Source organism: Indicator indicator, chromosome 1 (assembly GCF_027791375.1).
Source record: "Indicator indicator isolate 239-I01 chromosome 1, UM_Iind_1.1, whole genome shotgun sequence".
Classification (NCBI taxonomy): Eukaryota; Metazoa; Chordata; class Aves; order Piciformes; family Indicatoridae; genus Indicator; species Indicator indicator.
Window position 1 is genome coordinate 71,201,509 of NC_072010.1, and position 26,435 is coordinate 71,227,943.

Genomic DNA, 26,435 nt, shown 5'->3' on the forward strand with positions numbered 1-26,435 from the left:
ATGAGTTCTTCAAGGATAATGGATCCTAAGATGCGAGAGACTGAAGGAGATGGAGAGGACAATTCAGGTAGAATTGCTTCCTTCCCCAGTGAATGAGAAGTGCTGTGACTTCTTGAGGTTCAATGCTTTAGCTCTGTCACTGAAGTGAATCTGTTTAGAGAATGTATTCTCCTTTTCTCTCCTCCTGTCTCCAAGAGCTGCTATATTTTTGACATTTTCAGAGCCTTGAAATAAGATTTTTGCAGCATCACTTGACCACGCTAACTTTTTTACCCAACAAGGTCCAACAATAAGTGAAATGCTGACAAGGATGCCTCGCAGTACTGTCACACCAACTTATATGGGACAGGCACCAGTTGCTGGGATGTCTCGTGAAAAATGCTGATTCCATTTTAAGTAGTTTCCTTCACAGACCTTGAAACCGATGCTAATTCAGATCTTTCCTTACTGGGCAGACTAAGATTGTTTTTCAAGATTATTGCTTGATCTTTAGTTAAAAACTCTGTGATTTCATAATTAGCCTCCACAATATTTTGAGATGTATTATAAAACTGACATTTTAAAAGCATTAGCCTCCCAACACTGCATGTTCCACCTGGGTAAGCCTTGTGTATGTTTAAATAGGTTTTGGTAACATTGTCCTTATCATTGGTATTTAGCTTGCTGAAAAAAGGCAGTGCATTTCCAAGTTGTAATTTCTTCTCTGTATCCCAGGCTATTAATACAAAAGTTTTACTTCACAATCTGATTATCTCAAGAGGCAAGTAGGAACTCTACCAGGGAAGATTCTACACTGTAGGTTGTTTCTTGTGTATCATAAACATTGCAATCCCTTCTCCAGGATAGTAGTCATTTCATGCTATCAGTACTGTCTTTAACAGACCTTAATGCCAGAACAGACTTTTTTCCAAGGAAAAAAATCCACTTATGCAGAAATAGCAAAGAAATAATTATTGCTCCAAAAACTTGCACATGCTGTTGGCTGCATGTTCTTTATGTTTCTTCACTTAGGAAAGAAAAAATCAAAGTTCAAATCTTTCAAAAAGTTTTTTGGCAAGAAGAAAAGGAAAGAGACATTGTCTTCTGGGAGCAGCAGTCTGAAGCTATGCCAGTCAACAAATGATGTCACAGCCTCTCACCACGTGCACATTAATTATGACTCTGAAGATGAGCTTGAGTAAGTCTTTGTGCATTGGCTGGTAAACACATACAGAACTACTACAACATTTCTAGATAAAAGACATCCCAAAATTGCTGCCTGATCTTGTTCAGAATGCTGCATTCTCAAACAGTTGCCTTTTCAGGAAAGTAAAAATTAAAATGGCTGATACAAAACAAATAGCAAGAGAATTGGATGGGGCACAGCAAGAAATAATAACTAAACCAGCTTTCATTTAATCATAAAAAAAGCCTTGGGTTATCATTTCAAAAGAATATAACTACCGTATTAAAAAATGAATTAGATACTCAGCTTATGTCTTACCAGCATTGTTTTATGCCCCTAAGATGTGACTGCTAGGGATTGTTAAGGAAATTTAAATGTCCGTCTATTTACACCAGGTTTTGAAAGCAAGGAAGGGGTATGGGCATGACAGCAACTGAAATCAGCAGGAATCAGCAGCTATGAAGCCTGTATTTCCTCTGTATACCTGGGATTAATCTGACCAAATGACAAATACCTGCATCTGACTGAGTCACCAGCTGCCTTTTACAATGAACAAAGAACTCAGCATTACCAAGAAAGCTTGTATCCATTCTTGTGTAGATGTCTGAAGTTCAGAGGAACTGGGCTCTAGAAGTGTCTGTTTCTCTCCACTGAATTTAAATAGGAGCCAGGGGTGACCAGCTCATACCTGTGGTTTAACGTCTGAGGTTAAGAACAGATGGATCCCAGGCGGTGTATCTGTCTGCTTCTGAAAATCCTGTCTGTGTTCAGGCATTGCCACAAATGTTAACCACTACTGAAAGGTAATCCAGAGAAACCCACTGCAAAGTTCAAATGTGTACCTGGATCAAGAAAGGAACTGAAAAACTCCTTGGTTGCCTAAAAAGCAAGCCCTGGCATTGGTAGATACTGTTCCTCTCGGAGCTGTTGCTGTGGCCAGGAAAGGCAATCCCCCCCGCGGCCATGTAACACGACGTTATAGATCTTGGCCACCAGGCAGCGCCAACCAACCAAAAGATTTGTTGTTGTTCTTGTTCTTTTGTGGCATTGGCAACAGTAATATTAGTCCAGCTTGGAGCCACAGGAGTTCTGGACTGGCAGCATCAGATCTAACGTTGGGCTGTATAGTGCTGTTATTCAACAACATTTTTAACAGGGACAATGGTCAGTTTTTCTTGCCCTCATGCACGACTCAACAAGGTCATGTCCGAGTGGGTATGATCTTTGGCCGTGTTCCTGTGCTGTTAGCAGCAGGGTTGTTACGTTACTGTAGCTTAATACTTGTTTAGACAGACAAAGACCAGGAAATTCCTTGAAAGAGAGAATAATCGAGTGCTCATAATCTGAGGAGACATCTTGGGTACCTCCGCTTTGCATCTAGGAGGTATGCATCTGCTAGAAAGAGCAAGCAAAGGTAGTGTGCTGTGCTGGATGTGCACATGCAGCACGGTGCTGCTGACCTGGCTGCCGCTGCGGTCTCTGCAATGTCAGTGTGTGGAGCCATCGCAGCCCTGACTGGCACACACTTTGCAAATTGCTATGGATCTGTCTGACCTTGGATGCCTTGCAGAGATCATGTTATCATTGAGATAAATTGTTCTTCTAATGTCTTTAATGCATTAAGCAGAAGCAGTGGGTTTTCCTTCCTTCTGCAGCAGGAATACAGATCAACTTTTTCCTGCTATTGTTTTATCAAACATATTTATAGCAGCCATTGCATGGAAAATGTTCTACCATGTTTGTTTATGTTCCTGACTGTCCCTATGACGGTATCTAAGATCCAAAAATACACAGTTCTCCTTTTCTTATATTTTTTTTTCCCCTCTAGAATATTTGCTCAATTAACTTGATGGTTACATAAATTTCTGTATTCTGTACTCTAGTTTGCTGTTTCATAGCTGGCTTATTTAAAAAATGTAAAAGAAATGAGTCCTAGAAGAAATGCCATCTGCATGCATTTCTGCTTCATGCTCCATTAGGCTGTGAGCTAAGCTGAGGAAAATGAGCACAAGAGATTTCCTAGCAGGTAATTGTCTGTCTATAGGTTTCCTGTACAATTCCATGAGGAAACAAGGTGTTCATGTGCCACATGAACCATTTGCAAAAGAAGTTACATACCACATGAATCAGAAGTAGGAAACATAATATGAAAGAAGCTATCCACAAGCATCTTCCACTTCCTCTCACTAGCTCACAAAGAACATCCATGAAAAACGCTCATGAGTGCTCACCCAGGCTCATAAGAGAAAATCCCAAATATCTTCCATTCTGTGATCTTGATACGGAGCACAGGATCTTGTAAGCATTTTGTAAGGATTTATGCAAATGATTCTGAGAACTATATTGCCCCAGTATTTCTGCTAGTGACTTGTATGTCAGAGATACATTAAATGCTGTACCACGCTTAAATTGTAAGAGCTACTTATTCTTCCTGTCATAATGGTTAGTCATTTGCAGAACACATTTTTACATTGCCAAGAAGTTACGCCATCTCAGGTACAGCCTCGTTTGGATGAACTCCCTTTATTTTGCATCTGGGCTTGCCTGCAGCACTCTTAGGCCACCCAGCTGCCTATTTCCAGCCAAGGGGTAGTTGCTTTTCCATAATGTATAACTCAGTTGTTGGAGTTAATCTGCCTTTAACTTTGATTCAGTCTGTTAATGTGATAGATAACAGGATCTGCAAATTTTTGTTTCGTTTTCTTAAATGTGTTACCTAGATTAGCCTAAATGACTGTGTTGTATTTATGGAGAAGTCTGGAACTTGCGTGTGATATATGATGCACACACCTATCTCTCACTCCATGTTCAAAATACCACTTGAGTTAAGACTGGCAAAATAGTCTGTATGTTTTCACTAATTTGTTACATTATTCTAGGATGCATAAAGGCATTATGGGAAGCAGAGCTTTGTCACATGATAGCATTTTCATCCCTGAGACTGGGCAAGAGCCTGCAAGACCAGTAAGAGTGTTTTCTCAAGAAAATGTTTCTGATCGGATTAGAGCTTTACAGGTAATTTGCATGACTTTTTTTTCCAAATGCAAGAAGTGAAATGTCTTTCCAATCTTGATTTTTCTTGTAGTTGAACATTCAAGTAGTAAATAAGATCTGTCTGCAGCTCACATTGAATATAGCATTTGTTAATTAGACAGCAGTGTTATATCTTGGTTCCCTTAAGTAACAGTTGCAAAATGTAGAGTTGTTTGGCTGCCTAAGAAAATGTCTAAAGTGAGATGTCCTGTGCTCTGGATCACTCAGTTGTGAAGTTAACTTAAAGGTAACTCATTGGCCTGAGCTAATAAATGTGCTGGGAAAACCTCCATCACTATCACATGCTAATGTATTTTATGCCATGCTGAAGCTGAAACTCCAGCCTACCATGAAATTTGGACCTCCACCTCCATTTGGATTTCATGCAAAGCGAACTGAGGATGCTGGGACCAGTTCTGAAGATGATGGATTACCCAGGAGCCCTCCAGAAATGTCTTTACTCCACAGAAACCTAAATTCAGGCACAGCAGCAAGAGTGAGTAGTCCTACTGTTGATGAAAATGAGCATTTAATGACTTACTTTGCGTATGTGTGGAAGGCAGAATAAATTATTTAGTTTGCTGTATGTATCACTGCTTTATCTCTGAACAATTCAGAAACACCTTACTCAAAATGGGAAAGTGCTATCTCTCTGTGTAAACAGCTGCTTAGAATCTCTGTTCCTGTAAAAATTGCCCTAGAAAATGCAGAACTAGGAAGGAGAGGATGTGTTTGTCTGTGTGCATGGGGATACTGGTGGTTTTTTTTTAGGGACTACTGAGAGCCACCAGGCATAAAAAAAAAATAGCTGAAAAATATGTACTCCTCCTTGAGTGTGCTGATAAGAGAGCTCTCTTCCTTAATGTTTCTCTAGGCTGCCATTGAAAAAAACCATGAAGTAATTCAAAATTGTTTTGTTTTTTCTTTTTAAATGATAGTCTTGTTATATTTCATTCTTTGTCTGTATGTCTTACACTTTGTTTGCAGTGTCCTTGCTAATCCTTAAGACTATAGAGAAATACAGCTCACATTGTCAGTATCTGCATGCACTTTGTGTAGATGGTTTCTGCAAATATATCCACCTCATTTGTCATCTTTTACTGAACCTCTTCCTCGTTCCATCTCACAGTTCTCTGATTCTCACAAGCACCTTAGCTCTTTGAGTTTAGCTGGAACAGGCAGTGAAGAAGAAGAACAGGTAACTTCTGCCATATGTATTAAGGGCCAAGCAATTACATATTTTAAATAAATATTACCTTGTTGCCATCTGCTGCAAAACCAACCTTGTATGTAGGTAATTGCATGCCTGTCTGCTTGCTGTGCTTTTTTAATGCCTGTCCTTCTAACATACTCCACATGCAGCATTAGGAAACACAATGGATTTTAAAGAGATGTCAAAAAGAGGTGACATTAAAATGCCAATAAAGATGGCCCCTTATTGGTGTAATTATTTTCATATCTTTGTTTCTTTGTTTGATTCTCTATTTGGATTTCTTTTTTCCTCAGGTTACATTGAGTCCTTCTTCCAGATCTCACTCTACAGACAGTCAGCTGTTCCCTAGGCATGGAAATGCTAAAACTGAAGCTCCCCAGATACCTGACAATAGCATCTCACCCGCAGCTGATTTTGACAGTCCACCCGAGTTTTCCTCTTGCTTGGATAATTCTGCTGCTAAACACAAGCTTTTAATAAAACCCCGGAACCAGAGGTCCAGTAAAATGAGAAGGTTTTCTCAGGTACTTGTGAAACTGACACAAAACAAGGGAGTTTTCACTGGACTTTGTATTTCAAACTCAGCTATCTAAGCTGTGTATGGGCATGGATATTTCACTGGGGTTTAGTAGCCATTATTTGATGGGACTATGTATCTGGAGTAGACACATGGAGCAGATTAAATACTATGAGATTACTTGTTAACTCTTGAGACAAGCAGTCTGTGTAATAATTTCTTCTTAAATTTATTTGCAGTACAAATTATTATCTTATTTGTGATGCGTAAGTTGGGGCTGACTGTTTCATTACTTACTTTAAAAAAATATTTTTGAAAGTATTGTAATCAGCTTTTATAGTTTTCCAACTCTGAAAGTTTCTGTAAGATCCTCAGTCTTTGAGAGACTATTGATAGAGGAGCTGCTCTAACTTTCCACATATAGTCAGATTTATGTTTTCAAACAGTACGGAAAGAATAAGTTGTGACCTACTAGTTGGAGACAAATTGTGTGCATTAAGACTGTTCTGCACCAAAACTTGTAAACACTTTATGTGCACTACAGAAACTTAAAATATGTCTCCACAGGAAAAAAAAAGGTACATACTATTAAAAAGTGTATGCTATTAAAAAAATATTTTAAATCATGTTTTTAAAACACCATTTATGTGATTTTGTCATATCTGTGTCATATCTCATGAAGGGCATATCTTAATTCTTCCTCCTTTTTCTAGAACTGAAGGTTGCAGCTCTTACTACAGTATTTGCACTTTATTGTTTGTGTTTCTTTCAATGTTTTAAATAAATTAAAGCCATTAAATCAGCTTACTTAACACCAGGAATATTATTCCCCCGATCTTTAAATATTACTTTAAATATTACTTTAAATATTACTGGTATTCTGTATTTTCTGGGAGTGATTTTTAGGCTCAGAAGAGCAACACAATGATAAGGCCATTTATTTAGAAAAGCACGTCAAGCAAAAACTCACTGATCAAACCTTGCCTTCCATTGTAGCATTGTTACTGAGATACAATTGCCTTGTCCAGTCTGCTTATAAACTGCCAGATGACCCAGCTCTCCTGGTTTTCCATGGAGAGTGCTCACATCTTCTGAAAATACAAATCTAATCTTTTGATGCCTAACTCAATCTGTGCACTCTCCTTCTGCCTAACTGATGTCTTCTGCTTTGATGTTTCTGTGTACATGGACTGTGAATGCAGGTGGCATTGCAGCTCTGTCTTTGCAATTGCATTTGCAAAACAAGAATTTGAAAGAACCCTAGAATTATCTTCAGAATGCAAGTTCTGTGTTCTTAGAATTAGGGCCCACATCCAAAATACATATTTACCCAACAAGCTGCAGTAAATCAGTGAGCTAATATAGGCACCACATGAAAAGGCATATTCAGGAGCTTAATAATATTCTTTCACATAATCCTGTGTATTTAGCCAGTCCTTACCTGAAGCTTAACCACAAGATCTCACAGATAACTAATATGCCATTATAAACTTTTATCAAACTTTTTTTTTCAAAAGTCTAACTTTTGAAAGAAAAAGAAGACTTTTACAGAAAGGAGGCAAGGCTGTAATGCTGTATGGCAGTAAGATTAGACAGAAGACTGCCATATGGGGGTAGATATCTGGCCAAGAATGCAATAACAGGGTGGACTTGTTACATTTTTGCTCTTCCTTTTATGTATCCTTCCCTCTTGCAAGAATGAGTGCTTTTATTTTTAATGCTAGTATGCGGTAGCAAAATACAAAGGGACAGATTTTTCTCTTTCAAATACTGCTTTTTGCCCAAGAGCAACACAACATACCCAGTATGCTCTGAGGAATCAAGTGCCAAGGACACTCCAATGACCATTGTTTTGATGAACTTCTCATCAACAAAGGCATGAAAGCACTAGTTGTGCAGAAGGAAGCATCACTGATTACTTTTATATTGGTTGTCAAATATATTATTCCAGGATCTGCTTAGATAAAAAAGCATCCAGTATGTAGATTAAGAAAATAGTTCAGAGTTGGAGGCAAGTATTGCCTTGCTTTCTAAGATCTTGTTTGTAAATGCAGTGATGAATAAGAAAAAAGCAAATCTGTACATGGTGATGGAGCTTCTGAATTTCTTTCTTGCAGAGGACCCAGTCAGAATCTCTGACTGATTTGAGTTGTACCCCAGAAGAAGAAGATGGTGTTGAAAAGGAGATGCACACAGACTTGCCAGATGCTGTATTCAAACCCAGCAGTAAAGAACTGCCATGCAACACAGCTGCAGCACAGGAAGTGGCTTCCTGGCCAAAGCTCAGAATGCCTGAGGACCTTGCCCCTGCTTTGAGATCAGCAGTGACTCAGCCTACTTCTGAGTCTGCTGTTGTACAGGAAGCCCTGCTACCAGAGAATAAACCAGAGGGCTCCCAACCAATACTGGAAACAATGTATGTGAAGTCCGAGTGCTCAGTGCTGTTAGAAGGCAAAGACTCTGCAACTTCTTTCTACTCCAGTCCAGAGAGTGAAATACAAAAGCAAGAAAACTCCTCAGAAACACCAGTTCTGTTGTCTGGGGATGTGAGAAATGTGTCAATCAATATTTTAAATCAAGAAACTAAGGAGCTTCCTGCTGTGCATTCAGTAAATAAAATACCACCTGAAGAAGATATTTCAATAAGTAAGAATCGTATTTGCTTGGAAGGGTCAGAAGAAAATATACAGCAGGTTGATCAGATACCAGTGGAAATGCCCTGTAATAAAGAAGCAATGAAAGAGGTTGCTCTCCTCTCAGAGCCCAGCAAGCACTTTTCCATAGGTTCTTTCCAGCCCACAGATTTATTCCATGTTTCACATTCTGCTTCCTCAACGTGGATGGGATCATCTGCTTCCTGCTCTCTAAAGAAAACAAAGACTACACAAGAGACAGCTGCTTCTGGTAAGGAGAACAGTGAGTCACTGGTACACAAGGAGGAACTTTTGGAGGAGAAAGCTGAAAAAGCAGCCAATGAACTCAGTGCCTCAAGAAAGTTTTCTGTCTCCTCTGCGAGGGAGAGACCAAGGACCAAAAGCCTACATTTCCCAGAAAGATCAGAGTTGGAAAGCCCTTTAAGTACTGGATTCTTCCTCTCCAAAGTACAGGTCTCCTTGAAAAATGAGAAGTGGATGGAAGACTTGCAAAAGGGATCAGATCTGCAGGAGGAAAAAAGTAGCAATAAAACCCAGGCTTTGCTGCCAGAGTCCAACTCTGAGAGCACAGGCCAGCCTATAGACATTTCAGTTGGCTGCGTTTTGCCATCTGTTGACATGGGGCTGGCACCAAGCAGTTCTCCAGTGGTATCTCAGAATCAGCCAAGCTGTGAAGATAAAAGTCCTTTTCAAGTGAAACTTAGGTCCACCTCACTGTCCTTGAAATTTAGAGAAAACTCATCACCAGAATCAAAAGGAATTAAAAGATACAGTGCAGAGTTTAATTTAGAAAATGAGGGGTTGACTTCCTTTCTAAAAGGTGATAAGGCACAGACCAAAAAAACAGCTGATACAAATATTGGTGACTCTTTACATGAAAAGATCAAATCCAAAGCAAAATCCTCTGAACAGCTCAGTAGCAAACCTCCATTGCCTAAAAAGCCAGCCTTGCAAAACATAACAGTTTCAAATGCTACTGCAAACAAGGAGAAGCAGGACAAAGTTATTTGCTCTCCTGAATCCAGAAATGAAGATAAAGACTTGGAGAAAAAGTCAAATCCTTCTAAAGTGTCTGGTAAGACTGCCAAAACTTCATGAAACTTCATTAGCTTGTGAGGAATGACCTTACCCATGAGAGAGCACAAGGCAGCCCTGTTGTGTCTCTTGGCATTGGTGAGCACAAGCCTGTAGCTCTGCCTTTAGAGATGTTGCTCCCTGGTTCTCCCTTGCTGAAAAGATTACCAGAAGGACAAGCAGGGGAAAAGCAGTAGACAGAATAAGTTACTTTTGCCTGTGATTCTTGCGCTATTGTGAAACACAAATATCAAATCGCTAAGTGTTCCCAGTTAAAGCTGCTGTATGGCCGTGCCCTGCATGGGATGAGTGATTCAGACCTTTGGACCTTCTTTTTCACTATAGCACTGAGGCAGAAATACTAGTAACTGCCTGGCATGCTCAACACACCATTTATTTGTTGTCTCCCATGAATTTGGCTTATTCATTTATCTGTCTTTAACATTACTCATTCATTGTTTAAAACCAAAAAATAACTACCCAGCAGCTTTCTAGAATATAAAGTCAGGGAAGACTGTAAGATCTTGTCTGCTGCAGATTGTTAAATTTCATCCTGTTGTGTGTATTATATAATTATGTTAGAGTTAAGAAAGCAAAGCAATCCTCTGCAGACTAATATATTGTGTTCTACAGGCAGAGAATGGAAAAGACTAGACATGGCACCACAGTCTGAGGTCTTTGCAACAACAGTAAACAAGTTAGGTGAAGTACACTCAAGGAATTCTAGGAGGAGACCGCTGCTCTTCACTTCAGAGAACAGCTAAAAGGGGAAAAAAAATCTTTAGGTCTTCTGATATGTGAGAAAAACTTCTTCCCTGCCCCAAATCTGTCTGGTCACAAGCTTGATGTTAAGAATAGAAGGAGGAGATGCTGGCCAAGCAAATGAAAAGGTTTCTTTATACCATTACAGAGCTCCTCTCCATGGTTCTTCTCTAGTTGAAGTCAGTGTCTAAGCTTCAGAGTGGGTGAACGCCAAGCCAAAGGAACATCTCAGGACACAGTAGGCCACTTGTCGTATAAGGGACAAAAGTCTACTCCTGGGCCTAGAGGCAGCCTGCCGACACCCCAAATGACAGCAGATTTCAGTTGTCATGTGCTGCAGCATCACAAATACTTTCACAGGGCTCTGGCCTGTTTTCTGCTCTCCCAGTGGCTATAAAGGAGGAGACTCACTGCCTGCATAGCTGGACAAGGCTCCCACAGCCATCCAGCCAGAGCTTTCCTGCACATGTGGGCAAGGTAACCTCCCTTTCTGTAATCACAAACACTCCCTTTAAAGGTGTTTTGACCCCTGCCCTGCCCTGCAGAGTAGTTGATTATTTGTAGTGCCACCCAGATCTCTGATTGACTGAGATTTTGGGGAGGGTCATACAGTGAACAGTTGAGGACACCTATCACAGTAGGGTTGATCTGGCAGAGGACAGAGGAAGACAGTGGGAGTACCAATGCTCCTGCACAAGGTATTTTTTCACATCCCTCTTGCTGAGTCCCAGGATGCCTGCAGTGGAAGCAAAGCAGAGGACAGTGAGGGCTGCAGGGGGAAGAAGAGGAAGAAATGGTTTTGAGGAGCATGTTTCTCCTCGAGGCTTCTCCTCTGTCTCCTCAGCTCTGGGATAAAGGAGATTCCTTCCCCCAGGCTCAGGACTGTCCTCTGCAAAATAGGGTCTGTGGGCAAAAGCTGTGTTCTGGTCCCCCTGGCAGCAATGCACACACCTGAAAGTTGAACCTGCGTCTGCAGGTCAAGGATCCCTGTTTTGAACACATTCCTCTCCACATGACAGTATTACACCAAATCTGTATGGCCTGGGGTTGTTTAACATGGTGGCTCAGACTGATCTGTGATGGTAATTAGTGTTCTTCTGTCCCACTGATCTTATTCTATCACCTTAAGCAAAGCTGCTAGGGTTTTCTATGTATTTCCAGTTCTTCTATGTGGGCATGCCAGGACTCAGAGAATTTTGTTCTAAATGCAAACCAGTGTAGTCCAAACTGACCTGAGGTCATAACTATGCTGCTGCAGACCTTTCTTCCTTAGTTGTATGTCCAAGTATCTCCTTGCCTGAGCTGGCTGCCTGAAGTCATGGGTGAACGAGGTATGCCCACCTCCTCTGCTTGCCCTTGCACCACACCAGCCTTGCTGGAAGGATTTGCACAATAATCCCAGAAACTATGCCCCTCTGTGAGGCATAGGAGAGCCACAGAAGGCAATGAGGGCTTAGCAGGGCAATACCCCTGCCCAAACATTTTCAGAGCATTTTCCTCAGCCCAGTGAGTTGGGAGTGTGTCTCTGCAACTGCAAGCTGGAGAAATCTGACAAGCGTGATCAACACAACTCTTTGTGGATCACATGGCTTACTAGCTGTCTCTGGCCTCCTGATCTGCTGAGACACCCACTTCTTTTTTTCTGTTGTCCAACTACCCTTAATGCTGCCACTCAGCCCCTTCCTAGTCCTTGAGCTTATCAGCCCTTTTGAAGTGCTGTGCTCGCTGTTAGGAGACACTTTATGCTGTTGGGGAGTTTCTTCTTGCTGCATGTTAGGAAACACTTGTGCTGAACAAGAAAGCATGGTATAAAATGATGTATGGGGGTGCAGTTCCCTTCTGATGTACACTCATCTCAAAAAAGTCTGTTTGCTGTGTCATGGGGTGAGCAGGAGTAATTTGGTTCAGCACTCCCAGTACCAAAGGCAAGGAGGACTGGTGGGATGCTAGTTTACCAACCCAGGCAAAAGCAGCAAACCTGCTCTCCAGAGCTTTCTGGGGAACTAGCAACTTTTGTTGGACTGCAAGGTGCCCTTTAATGACTGTGTGAAATTATTCACCCTAGGAGGAGTAATTTTTAACTTTCTGGAGCTAACAGCACAAGTCTTTGCAAGAATTAAAAAGTTAATCTGCATTGTTTGGGGTCAATACGCTTTGCTGTAAGTACTGTAATGGACAGAAACAATTAATATATGCTAACAGGTTATTACAGGAGCAAAACCATAAGAAATATTTGTGTGAATGTGCATATAAAGATATATAAAAATCATCAACTGAGGAGGAGCTGCAGTGGGGAGACATGCTCTAACAGAGAAAAGGAGCTCAAGCAGGGCTGGTGAACACAGTGAATGAAGTTGGTGTGCATCATCTGGCTCTGAAATGACAAGAAAAGTATTTCTCTCTACATAAAAAAGACACTGCTTTAATGCTTCCCTGCCTACAGCTGAAAAGAAAGATGTGTTTCTTTTTCTTTCTTTTTTTTTTCCCCCTCAAAAGAAGTTGCTTTTTTGGTTGTGTTGGGCTATTTTGCCATATGGCTGTTTTCCAGCAACAGACTAGACTTTGATGCAAACATAGCAGTTTCTTGTGTGAAAAAGACTCTCCTGGCATCAGTCGTGTAGATCCAAACAGAAGTCAAATACCTTGCAGAGCAGCTTAAAGAAAAAAATGTCAAAAATACTTAGCCAAAATTCTTAGAATAGCTTTGTCTGAAATTAAGGAAAGGGTGTGTGCACTGACAGAAATGCATGTACTGCTTTAATAAACAAAGGGAAGTGGGTAGGCCAGGATACACTAAATGCCATATGCATTTGTAAAGCCCTTCTTAAAATAACTGGCGATTTATAAATGAACAAAAATACAACAGTGAGGAATTAAATATGCATGCATATAAGCATGCATTGTTATAAAACAATGACACTGTTGTATACACTCCCTGTGTAAAGTTGTTTGGATTGGTTTTGAGTATGTTTGCTTTAAAAATATGCAGGGAATCCACAAGTTAGCTTTGCTTGCTGTTAGAGGTATGACTTTCAAAAGGCTCTAATAGTCTGCCTCTGACCTTTTGCCTGCACTGATGTGTATGAAGAGCAACCACTCTTTCCAGTCCTTGCAGGCATAAGGAGTTCATTTTCAGGCATGAGGTTTATGTGTTATAAAGAGCCTCTGTAATATTTTGTGTACGCAAACGCTTTTAGATTTAAAGGAAATGGGTACAATATCTGAGGCCATCTCTAAAAAAATAATACAAAATAACCATTCCCTATATCTCATGATAATGTTTAAATATGTTTTGTTGTGGTTATCCACAGTCTAGTTGGAGGCCTGTATCTAGTGGAGTCCCTCAGGGGTCAGTACTGGGACCAGTACTATTCAATATATATCAACAACACCTGGATGAGGGCACAGAGTGCACTGTCAACAAGGTTGCTAATGACACAAAACTGGGAGGAGTGGCTGACACAGTGGAGGGTTGTGCTGCCGTTCAGTGAGACTTGGATAGGCTGGAGAGTTGGGCTGGAAGAAATTTTATGAGTTCAATAAGGGTAAGTGTAGAGTCTGGGAAAGATCAACTCCAGTGTATCAGTATAGGTTGGGGACTGACCTGTTGGAGAGCAGTGAAGGGGAAAAGGACCTCGGGGTCCTAGAGAATGGAAGGTTGACCATGAGCTAGCAATGTGCTCTTGTGGCCAAGAAGGCCAACGCCATTCTGGGGTGTATTAGCAGGGGTGTAACTAGTAGGTCAAAGAGGTTCTCCTCCCCCTCTACTCTGCCCCGGTGAGGCTGCATCTGGAATATTGTGTCCAGTTCTGGGCCACTCAGTTCAGGAAGGACAGGGAACTGCTTGAAAAGAGTCCAGCACAGAGCCACAAAAATTATTAAGGGAGTGGAACTTCTTCCTTATGAGAAGAGGCTGAAGGAGCTGGGGCTCTTCAGCTTGGAGAAGACTAAGGGATGACCTCATTAATGTTTATAAATATGTGATAGGTGACTCCAAGATGATGGAGTCAGGCTCTTCTTGGTGATTCCCAATGACAGGACAAGGGGCAATGGGGTGGAAGTTGAGCCAGATGAAGTTCCATGTAAACTTGAGGAAAATTTTTTTCACTGTGAGAGTAATGGAACATTGGAACAGGCTGCCCAGGGGTCTTTGGAGTCTCCCTTTCTGGAGATATTCAAAACCTGCCTGGATGTGTTCCTGTGTGATCTGGTGTAGGTGATCCTGCTCTGACAGGGGAGTTGGACTACATGATCTTTCGAGGTCCCTTCCAACCCCTAACATTCTGTGATTCTGTGATCCACATAAGTATTGCATCCACCCCCAGAAACAATTCAATACACTGAGTATATGTGTCTGTCAACAGATAGAAATAGGTGTATGTTTCTCTTTCACTTCCTGTGTGCTTATAAACCAATGCACAAAACTAAGCCAGTCACATACCACTTTTGTACATCAAGGTTAATGTTTTATCTTCATCTTATTGTTCACACAACCAGTCTGATAATCATTGAAGGATAATATCCAACTATCAACAGGAAGTTATCATGTTAATTTCCACAATATATAGGCAGAAGAAATTTCATCTGTAAGATCAGAGCTTGAGTCTGAAGGAAAAAAATCAAGTGTTTTAGTAAGGTACTGAAGGAAACAGACACCTGCATTTAATAGGGCTGGAGCAGGGGAATTTCCCTTCATGGGGACCACTAAGGCAGCCAGCTGTGTCACTGTCAGACCCAGCAGAGAAGAGCTAGGGTGATTCTGATCTGTGAGAGAGAGTTGAGAGGGTGGGTATGGATCATTTGGCTTCAGGACTTATCCTGGGTGGTCATTTTGGAAGATGCAGAAGCGATAAAGAACACAGACAAAGTGCCTAGCCTTGCAACTGTCTGTGTGTCTGACACGAAGGGAGGGCATCAGCAGCCTCTGAGTGTAGTTTCTGCCACAGCAGAAGAACTTGACGGCCTACATTAAATGCTAGTTTTAATACATGGTGACATTATGCACAGAGCAGCTTGACGGCTTTACAAGTTCTGACTTGGTATCTTCCCATTGTTAGTGAGTTATCCTGATGGGAAGAAGGGGTTGTCGCTTTTCCTTCAAAAAGCCTGAGGCCAAACCAGCTCCAAGGAAACCAGAGAAAGATGCAATCACGAGGTTAAAACTGTGAATGAACGAGAAACAATCACTGCCAGCAATATCCTGTATTAGCGTATGAAGTTATTAAGTTACAAGTTGAATAGCTTATTGTTTCAAATAACATGTTGTAATAAGGACTGAAGAATATGATTCAGATTTTAGTTTTACTCAGAAAATCTCCCAAGCGTATTGTGGAAGCAAGAGGCTTAGCCCTGCTTTGCCAGAGAAGTAAAACATGAGATGTTTGTGGTGGCTGTGGCCTGTCAAACTCACACAGCTTCCAACAAAGGATGCCATCGCTGACATTTTGTATACTGCATTGTCTCCCTGAAAGTGGCACTTACCAGCTGGGAGTTGTTGTGCTAGCCGCTGTGCATGTGATAGGCAGCAAAAGGAGGAATTAGATTGTGCTTTTGAGTACTTTTGGTTCCGATCCGAGTAGCTGGTTCCTTAAATGCCTTTGCCACATTTTGAATCTTAAGAAACTACCTCATGACCAGATGCCATAAGACAGGGAGGACTTGTTCAAGGTGGTCAGACAGTCTCTGAACTAAGGAAAAGGTGAAAACAGCACTTCTCTTGTGAACAGTCTGTTCCCGAGAAAACTTTCGTCCTCAGGGTGTCCCTTGGGGTACCAAGAGCTTTGTAGGAGAGATTCTGATCACCTTAAACTGCCAACTCACTTCCCTGTACTGGCTCCTGAATTAGCTCACCACCTTTCATCCTTCTAATGGGAACAACAGGGCATGTGTACCGCTGGGCAATGGGAAAGATAACAAATAAGTATTCTACCCCTTACAGTAATTCTGGCTGACAGATGAGGCATCAAACCCTGCAGAGGTTGCATCTGATGCTTTTTTGCTGAAAAGAAGGCATTTTCCCTACCTTGCCTACCTTACCTTTCTGCAACAAAGACTCTCACAAGAACAAGGGTAGAATGTAATTGCCTAAAGAAACAAGAATGCCCCTCCCAGAAGCAGATAAGCTTTTGATCCTCTGTAGGTGATACTACTTGGCTGTCCTAAGTCAGGCTCATACAGATACATATAAAATCTTTTAAGATGATGATAAAGAGCTTTTGATTCCTACTACTTCCCCCCTACAGGGGCATTCTTATATCTCTTATGCAATGATACTTGGCTCTAATTAGACTGCTTCCTAATTGGTGTGACTAGGATGTCTGGCGTCTCATCAGGGAGAATTGTCTGAAGAGCAGAAGTGCTTGGTGCCTGCAGTAGAGTATCAGCCTTACAAAAAACACTGTTACAATAGCAGCCTCCAGACATGCCACTGCAGGACTGGGAACCCCATTGTCCCAGACAATGTGTGTCAAAATAACAGAAAGATGAAACCTAAATCCATGAGGATGACAGAGGAGCAGAGGCAGAGGTAGCAATAGGACCACTACACGTAGTGCAGTAAATACAAGCAAGGGAGCAGAACTGGAGAGATGTGGACATTCCGCTGGTCAGTCAGGACAGGGTTAGAGATCTCCTATACCATCTGAAGACACACAAATCCATGGGCCCTGATGGGATGCATCCACGAGTGCTGAGAGAGCTGGCTGAAACTGTTGCTGAACCTCTCTCCATCATCTTTGAAAAGTCATGGAGAACAGGAGAAGTGCCTGATGACTGGAAGAAAGCAAATGTCACTCCAGTCTTCAAAAAAGGCAAGAAGGAGGATCCAGGCAACTACAGGCCAGTCAGCCTCACCTCCATCCCTGGAAAGGTGTTGGAGCAGCTCATCCTGGAGGTCATCTCTAACCACATGGAGGACAAGAAGGTTATCAGGAGTAGCCAACATGGATTTACCAAGGGGAGATCCTGTCTGACTAATCTGATAGCCTTCTATGAAGTTATGACCAAGTGGGTAGATGAGGGAAGAGCAGTGGATGTCATATATCTTGACTTCAGTAAAGCTTTTGATGCTGTCTCCCATAACATCCTCATAGAATAGCTTAGGAGATGTGGCATAGATGGTTGGTCAGTGAGGTGGATTGAAAACTGGCTCCACAACAGAGTTCAGAGGGTTGTCATCAGTGGCACAGAGTCAACGTGGAGGCCTGTGGCCAGTGGTGTCCCCCAGGGATCAGTACTGGGTCCAGTTTTGTTCAATATCTTTATCAATGACCTGGATGAGGGGATTGAGAGTACCCTCAGCAAGTTCATTGATGATACAAAACTGGGGGGGTTGGCTGACACCCCATCAGGCTGTGCAGCCATCCGACGTGACCTGGACAGGCTGGAGAGCTGGGTGCAGGCAAACCTCATGAAGATTAATAAGGACAAGTGCAGGGTCCTGCATCTGGGGAGGAATAACAACAGGCACCAGTACAGGTTAGGGGCTGCCCTGCTGGAAAGAAGCTCCACAGAGAAAGACCTTGGAGTGCTGGTGGACAGCAAGTTCTCCATGGAACAACAATGTGCTCTTGTGGCCAAGAGAGCCAATGGGATCCTGGGATGCATCAAGAAAGATGTGTCCAGCAGGTCTAGGGAAGTTCTTCTACCTCTCTACTCTGCCCTGGTGAGACCACACCTGGAATATGGTGTCCAGTTTTGGGCTCCCCAGTTCAAGAGAGACAGAGAACCGCTCAAGAGAATCCAACAGGGAGCCATGAGGATGATTAGTGGACTTGAGCATCTCCCCTATGAAGAGAGACTGAGATCCCTGGGGATGTTTAGTCTTGAGAAGAGAAGACTGAGAGGGGATCTGATCAATGTGTATAAATATCTGAGGGGTGGGTGTCAAGTGCTCTTTTCGGTGGTTCACAGTGATAACCTAAATCCATGAGGATGACAGAGAAGCAGAGGCACAGGTAGCAATAGGACCACATAGAAGAACATGGAAGAAACTTGAACATAGAAGATTTCACCTGAATGTGAGGAGAAACTTCTTTACAGTGAGGGTGACGGAGAACTGGAACAGGCTCCCCATGGGGGTTGTGTAGTCTCCTTCTCTGGAGACTTTCAAAATGAACCTGGATGCGTTCCTGTGCAGACTACCCTAAGTGATCCTGCTCTGGCTGGGGGGCTGGACCTGATGATCTCTTGAGGTCCCTTCCTACATCTGATATACTGTGATACTGTGAAATAGAGCCTGGGCATAGCAGTAATTTTCTCTGTATTGATTGTGAGCAGAGGTGGAACTACGTGCACTTCAGTTGGTGTTTACAGAAAGTTCCTGTGGTAACAGGGAAAACGGGACAATGCACAAAGGGTGGTTTTGAATCACAGAAACTAAGAGGTACATCACTAGCAGTGTCAAGACAGAAGCCAGGTTCCCAGTAGCATAGGGAAGCTGGTGAGTGGATTGAAAAGGGCCTTCAGGGTAAAGATGTTGGTGTTTCTGAGCACTGAGATGTTAGACAGTGAAGGAAGGTAAAAACGTGGGAAAGGATGTATGTGGTGGCATGTCTGTAGCTACACAGTCAGAGAAGAAGACCTGTTTTTTCTGGGCTGGGAAGAGGCTTGTACACATAGCAAAAGGCTATCTTTGGTAGGATGGATTTACAGGATGAGTCCAGAAGGGCACAGGGAGGCTTCAGTGGGAAAATACCTTTGTACTATTGAGAATAACTGTTGGATGCATATTCATTACAGAAAACCAGGAAAACAAATTGACTAATTTGGATAGAAGGCAACTGAAGTGAAAAGCTACTTTACATACTGAGTGAGGGATCTTCACCTGTGAGGAACACTAGACACCACTATTACCTTCAGTATTGGTAGTCAATCCATGTATCAGTAATGCTTTGGGAACTGATGAGGTGTGTTGGGGGTTGGACTCAAAGATCTCCAGAGGTCCCTTCCAACCCCTAACATCCTGTGATCCTGTGATTAACAGGTCCTGCCTAAATTGCTCACAACCTAGAAAGGTGCAGATGGAGTGCAAGAGAGGTTAAAGGCCATCAATTTAACTGTGTGGGTTTACTTAGGAAGCTCCTAATGAAGTTTGCCCTGAGATACTTAGGGAAGATTAGCAGTCTTGGTGAAGCCATTCATTGAATTGATGTAAAGCTACTGAGTGTGCCAAGTAATGATTCACTGTCACGTTAGATGGTGGCCACATAGGGTCTAACACTGTTCAGTATATTTAAGAACATGGGTGACAGAACTAAATATGCACTTACTACTTTTGCAAGTATTACCAAGCTGGAAGGTCTGTGGGTACACTGGAAAACAAGAACAGAAACCAGAGTCATCTTGAGAAAGTAGAAACATAGTCTGAAAATAATATTTTCATTACAGGGAAATAGAAAGTTCTGTATATGTGAAAAAATATTAACAGATACAAATGTGGTATGGAAGAGAGGAAGTGACATGATCTGGAGCTCACAAACTAAATACAAAACAGGAATAACAAAATTGTGTAAGATACTCATGATAATGACTGATTTGTACAGGAGGCCATCTCAGGTGAAGGGGGGTAGTTCTTCCACTTCACCTGATGCTGGCACCATTTCATCTCAAGTGCAGTGTGCCACTTGGGAGCACTGTGTTTTGAAGCAGATTTGCACCAAATTAGGGCAATACCTACAAAAGCAAGAGTGATCAGAGAATGTGACTGATCAGGAAAGTTAAACATTAGGGAACTGGAAACGTGGTCCAAGTCTTCAACTGCATAAAAGACAAGGAGGCTATAAGTAATCTGCTCATGCACATTGTGTGTAGAAGAAGTTAAAGATTCAAATTAGAGCAAGAAAGATTTAACTTAACTAACAGGGGGAAAAAATAATGGAAGAAGAATAGCCAAGCCATAGGGTAGGTTGTCCAGGGAGACACAGAGATCTGTCCTGTCTTTGGAGGGTTGCAAGTATAGGTTAGATACATATTTGTCAGGAAACAGTTTATGTGAAACTGATCTTGTAACTGATTTTGACTTGCTGCTGAAGGATAGACTAGGTGACATCTTGAGATCTCTCTCAGCCTTGTTCTCCATCAGCCTGTAAAATTAGACAAACTGAAGAGAGGCCAGCCAGTGAAGAGAAGGGGAAAAGACTACAGGAGCAATAGTTGTTGGCATGGAAAGACCCAGTGTAGGTAGGATGCAGAGAATTGAAGTAGCTTCCCATGCAAGAGGGAGGGAAACTTCTTCATCATCTGAGGGCTGTGCTTTGTCTGTGCTGCATTTGTGCAGCTGAATTTAGTGCCTTGTTTCTGTCAGAGGCTTCCCTGCAAGATCATGAGGTGAATGTGAAGGGGAATGCAGACATCAGTTGGCAAAAGGTCTTGCTTTGGCCTTAAAGCAAAACTTGTGCTTTCTCTTTTTGTGGTTTTTAGCTGACATAGGTTTTACAATATTTTCTTGCTCAAACAACTTTTCTGTCTCTAGTGATGAACAACAGTGACTTGAGAAAGTGCTTGACCAAAGAAGTTTGTGGGCTTTCAGAATGTGTCTGAGTTTGTAGACTCCAGCTCTTTGTAAGAGCATTATCCCTTTTCATCTGCTATGCCTTTATGAGGTACCTCAAATGTGCCTTCAGAGACATTTGCCTGCTTTTCTGATGGGGGACACATTCCTCTAAATTAGAACATAGCCCTCCAGAAACATGTCTGACAGCTCCTTGGGGTCCTGTGCTGTACACCAGAACAGCAGCTGAGCCCCAAGGGACTCCAGGGCAGTATTCCTTCCTGGTTGTGTCTGCCTCCTCCCAGATCCCTGAACAGTATGCTCATTTGGTAGCTTTTCCTAGGGGCAGGACCATGCATGATTTGAGGATGAGAAGCTTAACTTCTGATCTGAAATAGCCTTCTGTAAATTTGTGCATATTAGTGGGCAGAAATGGCTGGGAAAGGTTAAATCAGGGTGTTAGCACTGTTCTTTTTCCTCTTTTAAACCATGCAGAGGCCCCACATTAGTTAGAAAGCTGAATTTTGAGTGCAGCATGAACTAATGAAGAAGTGGAGAACCTACGAGCTGGAGCTAACAGAGGAGCTGAGGCTTTTCTTTTCATCCAGTTCAGCTCACCATATAGAGAGGATTTCCCATCACATAGTATTAGAATACAGAGTATCTCACTTCCTCATACCTCTGGATACTGCTCATCCCTGGCTAGCAGTTGTGAGGACGGCAGGATAGTACTTACGACCCTTTACAGAATCACAGAATAATAGAGATTAGAAGGGACCCCAGGAGATCAAGTCCAACTCCAACCCCCTTCCTCCCCTCCAGCTATAGCAGGTTCACCTAGAGCTGATTCCACAGGACAGCGTCCAGGTGGGATTTGAATGACTCCAGAGATGGAGAATCCACCACCTCTCTAGGCAGCCTTTGCCAGTGTTCTAGCATCCTCAGATTAAAGAAGTTCCTCCTTATGTTTAGATGGAAATTCCTATGTTCAAGTTCTTGCCCATTACTTTTTGTCCTGTTACTGGGCACCACTGAAAAAGGACTGGCTCCATCCTCCTGACACCCATCCTTTAAGTATTTATTACTCTTGAAAGTGCTTTTTTCCTTCTTGTCTCACTGAGATCTCAGTTCCGATACAGCATGATGAAAGTGTCTGGCCCCAGTGGAAAGCATGGTCAGAATCAGCAGAGATAAGTCAAACTTATGTCAAAAGACCATGAATTGACTCTGGGATTTTTAACCCTATTTCTGTGTGATCAGATGCCACAGAACATTGTGTTCAGTCACCCACAGCATTGCAGGCACCAAGGTGCTGCATGAGGGAGGCTGCTCCTAAAGGGGTGAAAGGAAGAGAGGAACCAGACTAGAGTATTGGCTGCTGCTTCCTGGGCATGAGAAGAATGGGAGCCAAGGGCAGCTACAGCAGGGAGAGGATTGCCTTTGCCAAATCACAGTCTGGCTGTGTCCAGTTTTAAATCAACTGCTGCTTGTCTCTAAGAGGCCACAAAGCAGATGGGAGGAGGGAGCAGAAGAGGAGACCTTGGAAAAAAGGTAGATTAATGAAGGTTGATTCATGTTTCTGCATCTCCCTCACGTGAAGGCAGTGACACTGTGACTAGCCAAACTAAAACGCAGTGAGCACATGAAGATTGCTCTCTGAAGACCAAATTAAACAGAATTCCTATTTACCCAGGCTGGTCACATATCCTGGGAGCAATTGGCATATCGAGCAAGTGTGAGCTGAAGCTAATTACAACTCTTTCCTATAACCATGTACATAAATAATCTGTCAACAGAGAGAAGCGTGCCTTCCTCCGTGGCTGCTGGAGACTCTGGAAAAGATCCCAACACTCCTGCAGAGCCAGCCTGGATTTCCATAGCAAGGCAAAAGCAGAGGGGCATGCAGCAGGAATTCGACACAGAGAAACTTGTGGCTCTGGATATTAAGTCAGATACAGAGAAACAGAATAAAGAGAAGGAAGAAACAGAGGTACTTGGAGTACAAATCTGTGACACTTTCCTATCCCCTTCCTGTAGTATTCTTTGGCATTGGTGCTATATTACGAGTCATTCTGTAACGATTACAGATACTTAATGAATCTAATCATAAGTGACAAACACTGCTCTTGGAAATGTCCTACAGATGCAGAGTTCTGTGAATGTTCAGATATGCAATTTTGTGTCTCCAAGAAATCCTGGAACTGTGCAAGGTGCTTAAAGTTTCTTGGTTGCCCAACACATACTTCTGAGATCTAATGTATGTATTTCATGCTAAAATACCCAACATGAGGAGCTCTCTCTATACAGAAGGACTCTTAACTGTCCTTCTAACACAGCATTTCATTGAACGTCCTATACCTCCTGATTTAACACTGAATGAACAGCTTGCTCCCAGGAGCTCCTAGGTAACAATTTTTAGAGCCTTGAGAAGTGAAATAGGATAAAAATAGCTTTGGAAGTCACAGACAGTGCCAAGATATAAATTCTGGTTGTCTGGATATGGATAACTCAGACACCAATGTGGTGCCATGGAATGTGGGTTGACGTTGCCTCTTCAAAGATGCCATACGAAAGAGGGTAATACCTATAAGCAAGTGAGCTTCCCAGATGACAAAGCTGTGCCAGCAGCATTAATCTAGAATATTAATGAGGTTTCCCAGGTGCCAGGGTTAGCTCATGGAGGTAGCAGCATGCAAGTACTGCTTATATCACCTCCTGCATAGTAAGAATCCTGTACTGATGCAGGAGCTGTGTGTCCTGTGCCAGTATAGTGCTCCCAGTGCAAATGGCCTACTTTCTTGCTTCAGATGGTACTGTTAGAAACCCAGGTAGCTATGTTATACCCTGGAGTACGTAAAGATCTCTAGATGCTGAAAAATGGCTGTGGTTAGGTTAACAAGAGATAATGCCTAATAAATCTGTTTAGGCAGATTATGAACTGAATAATGCTCAGTGTTGTCATAGCATATGAAACACCAAGAGTTTAAATGATCCCAAAATACAGTTCATTTGTCAGAGTAGGAAACTCCAGATTTTATTTGGCAATGTCCCCTAAAATTCACGCCATGCATTATATTTCCCTATATCTTCTAACACAGAAGAAATATGCCAAGATGGTCCTTACGCAGCACGTGAGGCTCGATGCCACTGTACTACTCCCACTTTCTCCTTCTCCCACATAGCACCAGGCACTATCACTTCAGGGTAGTTCTTGATACTGGCAAGAAAATCCATAGGAAGAGGTTTTCAATTTCTTTTTTATGGACAATCCATTTATCAACTGTCCAAAAATACAATGCTCTAACCCACAAAATTTGGGAGGTGGAAGGGAAACATGAGAGAACAAGGCTGTTTCCAAATTCTGTGCTAGTAGAAGTGTGCAAAGGACTTGGAATACGTTGGAGACTATGATAACCTACTCATAGATACCATTATGAATAAAAGGTGCAGAGGGATAGCCTTCACTGTGAAGTTGAGTATCCTGGATGCTAACATGAAACAACCAAAGTTTTCAGAACAGGTATCAGCTTAAGTGAGACTATAGGACCAATGTGTGATGAGCCTGTGTGGCCATGACAGGCACGACGTCTACTCACTTTGCTCACATTCTTACAAAGTTGTCTCATTCTCTGCACATTACTTGGATTTTATCCCTCTCTGTGCCTAGGGGTCAGTGAAGCAGCAATGGAGCAAACCTTCACACTTGGCACCTAAAACCAGTTCTGAAGAACAGCGGAAAGAGACGAAATCTGAAGTGAAAGAGTCTCTGCTGAGAACCAGTGCACTGTTGCATTATGTCCCTGGTAGGAAACAAAATGCTTAAAATGTAGGCTGTTATCTCACAACCTTGTCAGAAGAAATCCTGCTTCTGTGTGCTGGAAACAGAGTGGGGGTTAGATCCTAATCTTTTCCCTAGCCCCACATCAACAAGGGCAGACCGTTTTCTCAGCACTCACATCTGGGTTTTTATTGGGTAGCATATTCTTTTGACCTTTCTGATTTTAGAGTTTCAACTCATATTGAAAGAAATGTGAATTGAGAGTGCTAGGCTGTTTCATGGGACAGGGTCCCAAATGTACTATCCTAGTGTAAAATGTAAAATGCATGCAAAAATATTTTCAGTAGCATTCAATTTTAATGTGGTTTCTTTAGTAAGCTGGAATGATGTGATCTTAAACTGTCCATCAGTCCTCCCACAATAACTTCAAATCTCTTTGGTTTGAAAGAGCGGCAGAAGTTTTGAAGGTAATCAAATTCCTGTGAGTTGAGGGCTAGGTAAAGAAGGAATTTGGAAATGTATGTTCTTGCTAATGAAAAGACTCTGTGGTCTTTGGCCTGGGTGTTAACAGGGCATGGCAAGGAACCCAGGTCATCATGTTGGTTTTGGTAAATTTAGGGCCCAAAAGATGTTAGTGATGTGGAAAACAGTATATTCTTTTGAGAGAATGTTTATCTCTTCAGTAACATTGCAGAAGAAGCTTCCATGGGAAGCCTTTAATGGAAGAGCTAGGGTGTATGGCTGCACAGCAAGCAAAGGTAAAATGTCCATATGTTTTATTCACAGTAGCTCCATCATCAGCACTGGTAGATAAAGAGGAAATAAGCCACCTAAAGAAAGCCAGTAATGCTGCTCCGGATCAACCATTATGGCTGGAACTGGCCAAAAAGAAATCACAAGCTTGGAGTGATATGCCACGGATTATAAAATAGAATGATGAAGACAGATAGCATCTTTCATAATTAAGTCAGCTACTTAACAGAATTTCTACAGACCAGCTAATCACCATGAAGAATCTCTTGATACAGGAGAAGGGGTTTATTACACAGCTGTGGAAAAAGTGTGCAATAGGTGCAGTCAAAAAGTTTACCTTCAACTTTGTAGCAATCAGGATTTCAATGGATGGCAATGGATTACTTAAATTATGCTAAGGACATACTTTCATGTTGAAAAATAAAACTTTTGCCTTACATATTTCCTGTGTTTTCTCCTTTAAATGCCATTTGCATCAAAACAGGATCTTTGCTAAACTTTGCTCAACTTCTGTTGTTGCTGAAGATTCCTATCTGTTATCTCTGTTTACATTTACAGACTGTTCACTAACGTCCTGATTCTGTTGAATCACCTGGCACTCTTTCTATCAAAGCTGTTTGCCCATTAAGGTATTAATGAATAGTCGCTAGTGAGTAGTCCCTGGAGACGTTCAAGATCAGACTTGATGTGGCCCTGGGCAGCCTTATGGAGTTGGAGGTGTCTCTGCTCACTGCAAGGGGGTTAGACAAGATGACCTTTGAGGGTCCTTTCCAACCCAATGCATTCTGTGAATCTGTAAATCTATAAATTCACAGATTAAATAAAATGTGATGCTTGAGCTGCCTGTTTGTGAAGCTGAGCCAAGTGGTCCAGTTTCTGGGCTTGGGTTGCATTTCATGAGGCACAAACACACACATCTATGTGTGACCATGAATAAAAATTTCTCAGCTCCTGTGTGCAGCACTGATTGCACAATGTTTGCAGGCAGGTGAGCAGT

The 26,435-nt window shown here is 42.1% G+C and overlaps 1 protein-coding gene across 1 annotated transcript; it reads left to right on the top strand.

The window, feature by feature from the left end:
* On the top strand, positions 1–25,617 carry CRACDL (CRACD like). Its single transcript, XM_054389706.1, has 10 exons — positions 1–67; positions 1,012–1,177; positions 4,045–4,180; positions 4,530–4,694; positions 5,328–5,396; positions 5,705–5,935; positions 8,046–9,657; positions 22,704–22,897; positions 24,575–24,710; positions 25,472–25,617. Exons 1-10 carry the CDS (start codon positions 1–3, stop codon positions 25,615–25,617), a joined length of 2,922 nt encoding a protein of 973 aa, XP_054245681.1.
* The last annotated feature ends 818 nt before the right edge of the window (positions 25,618–26,435 follow it).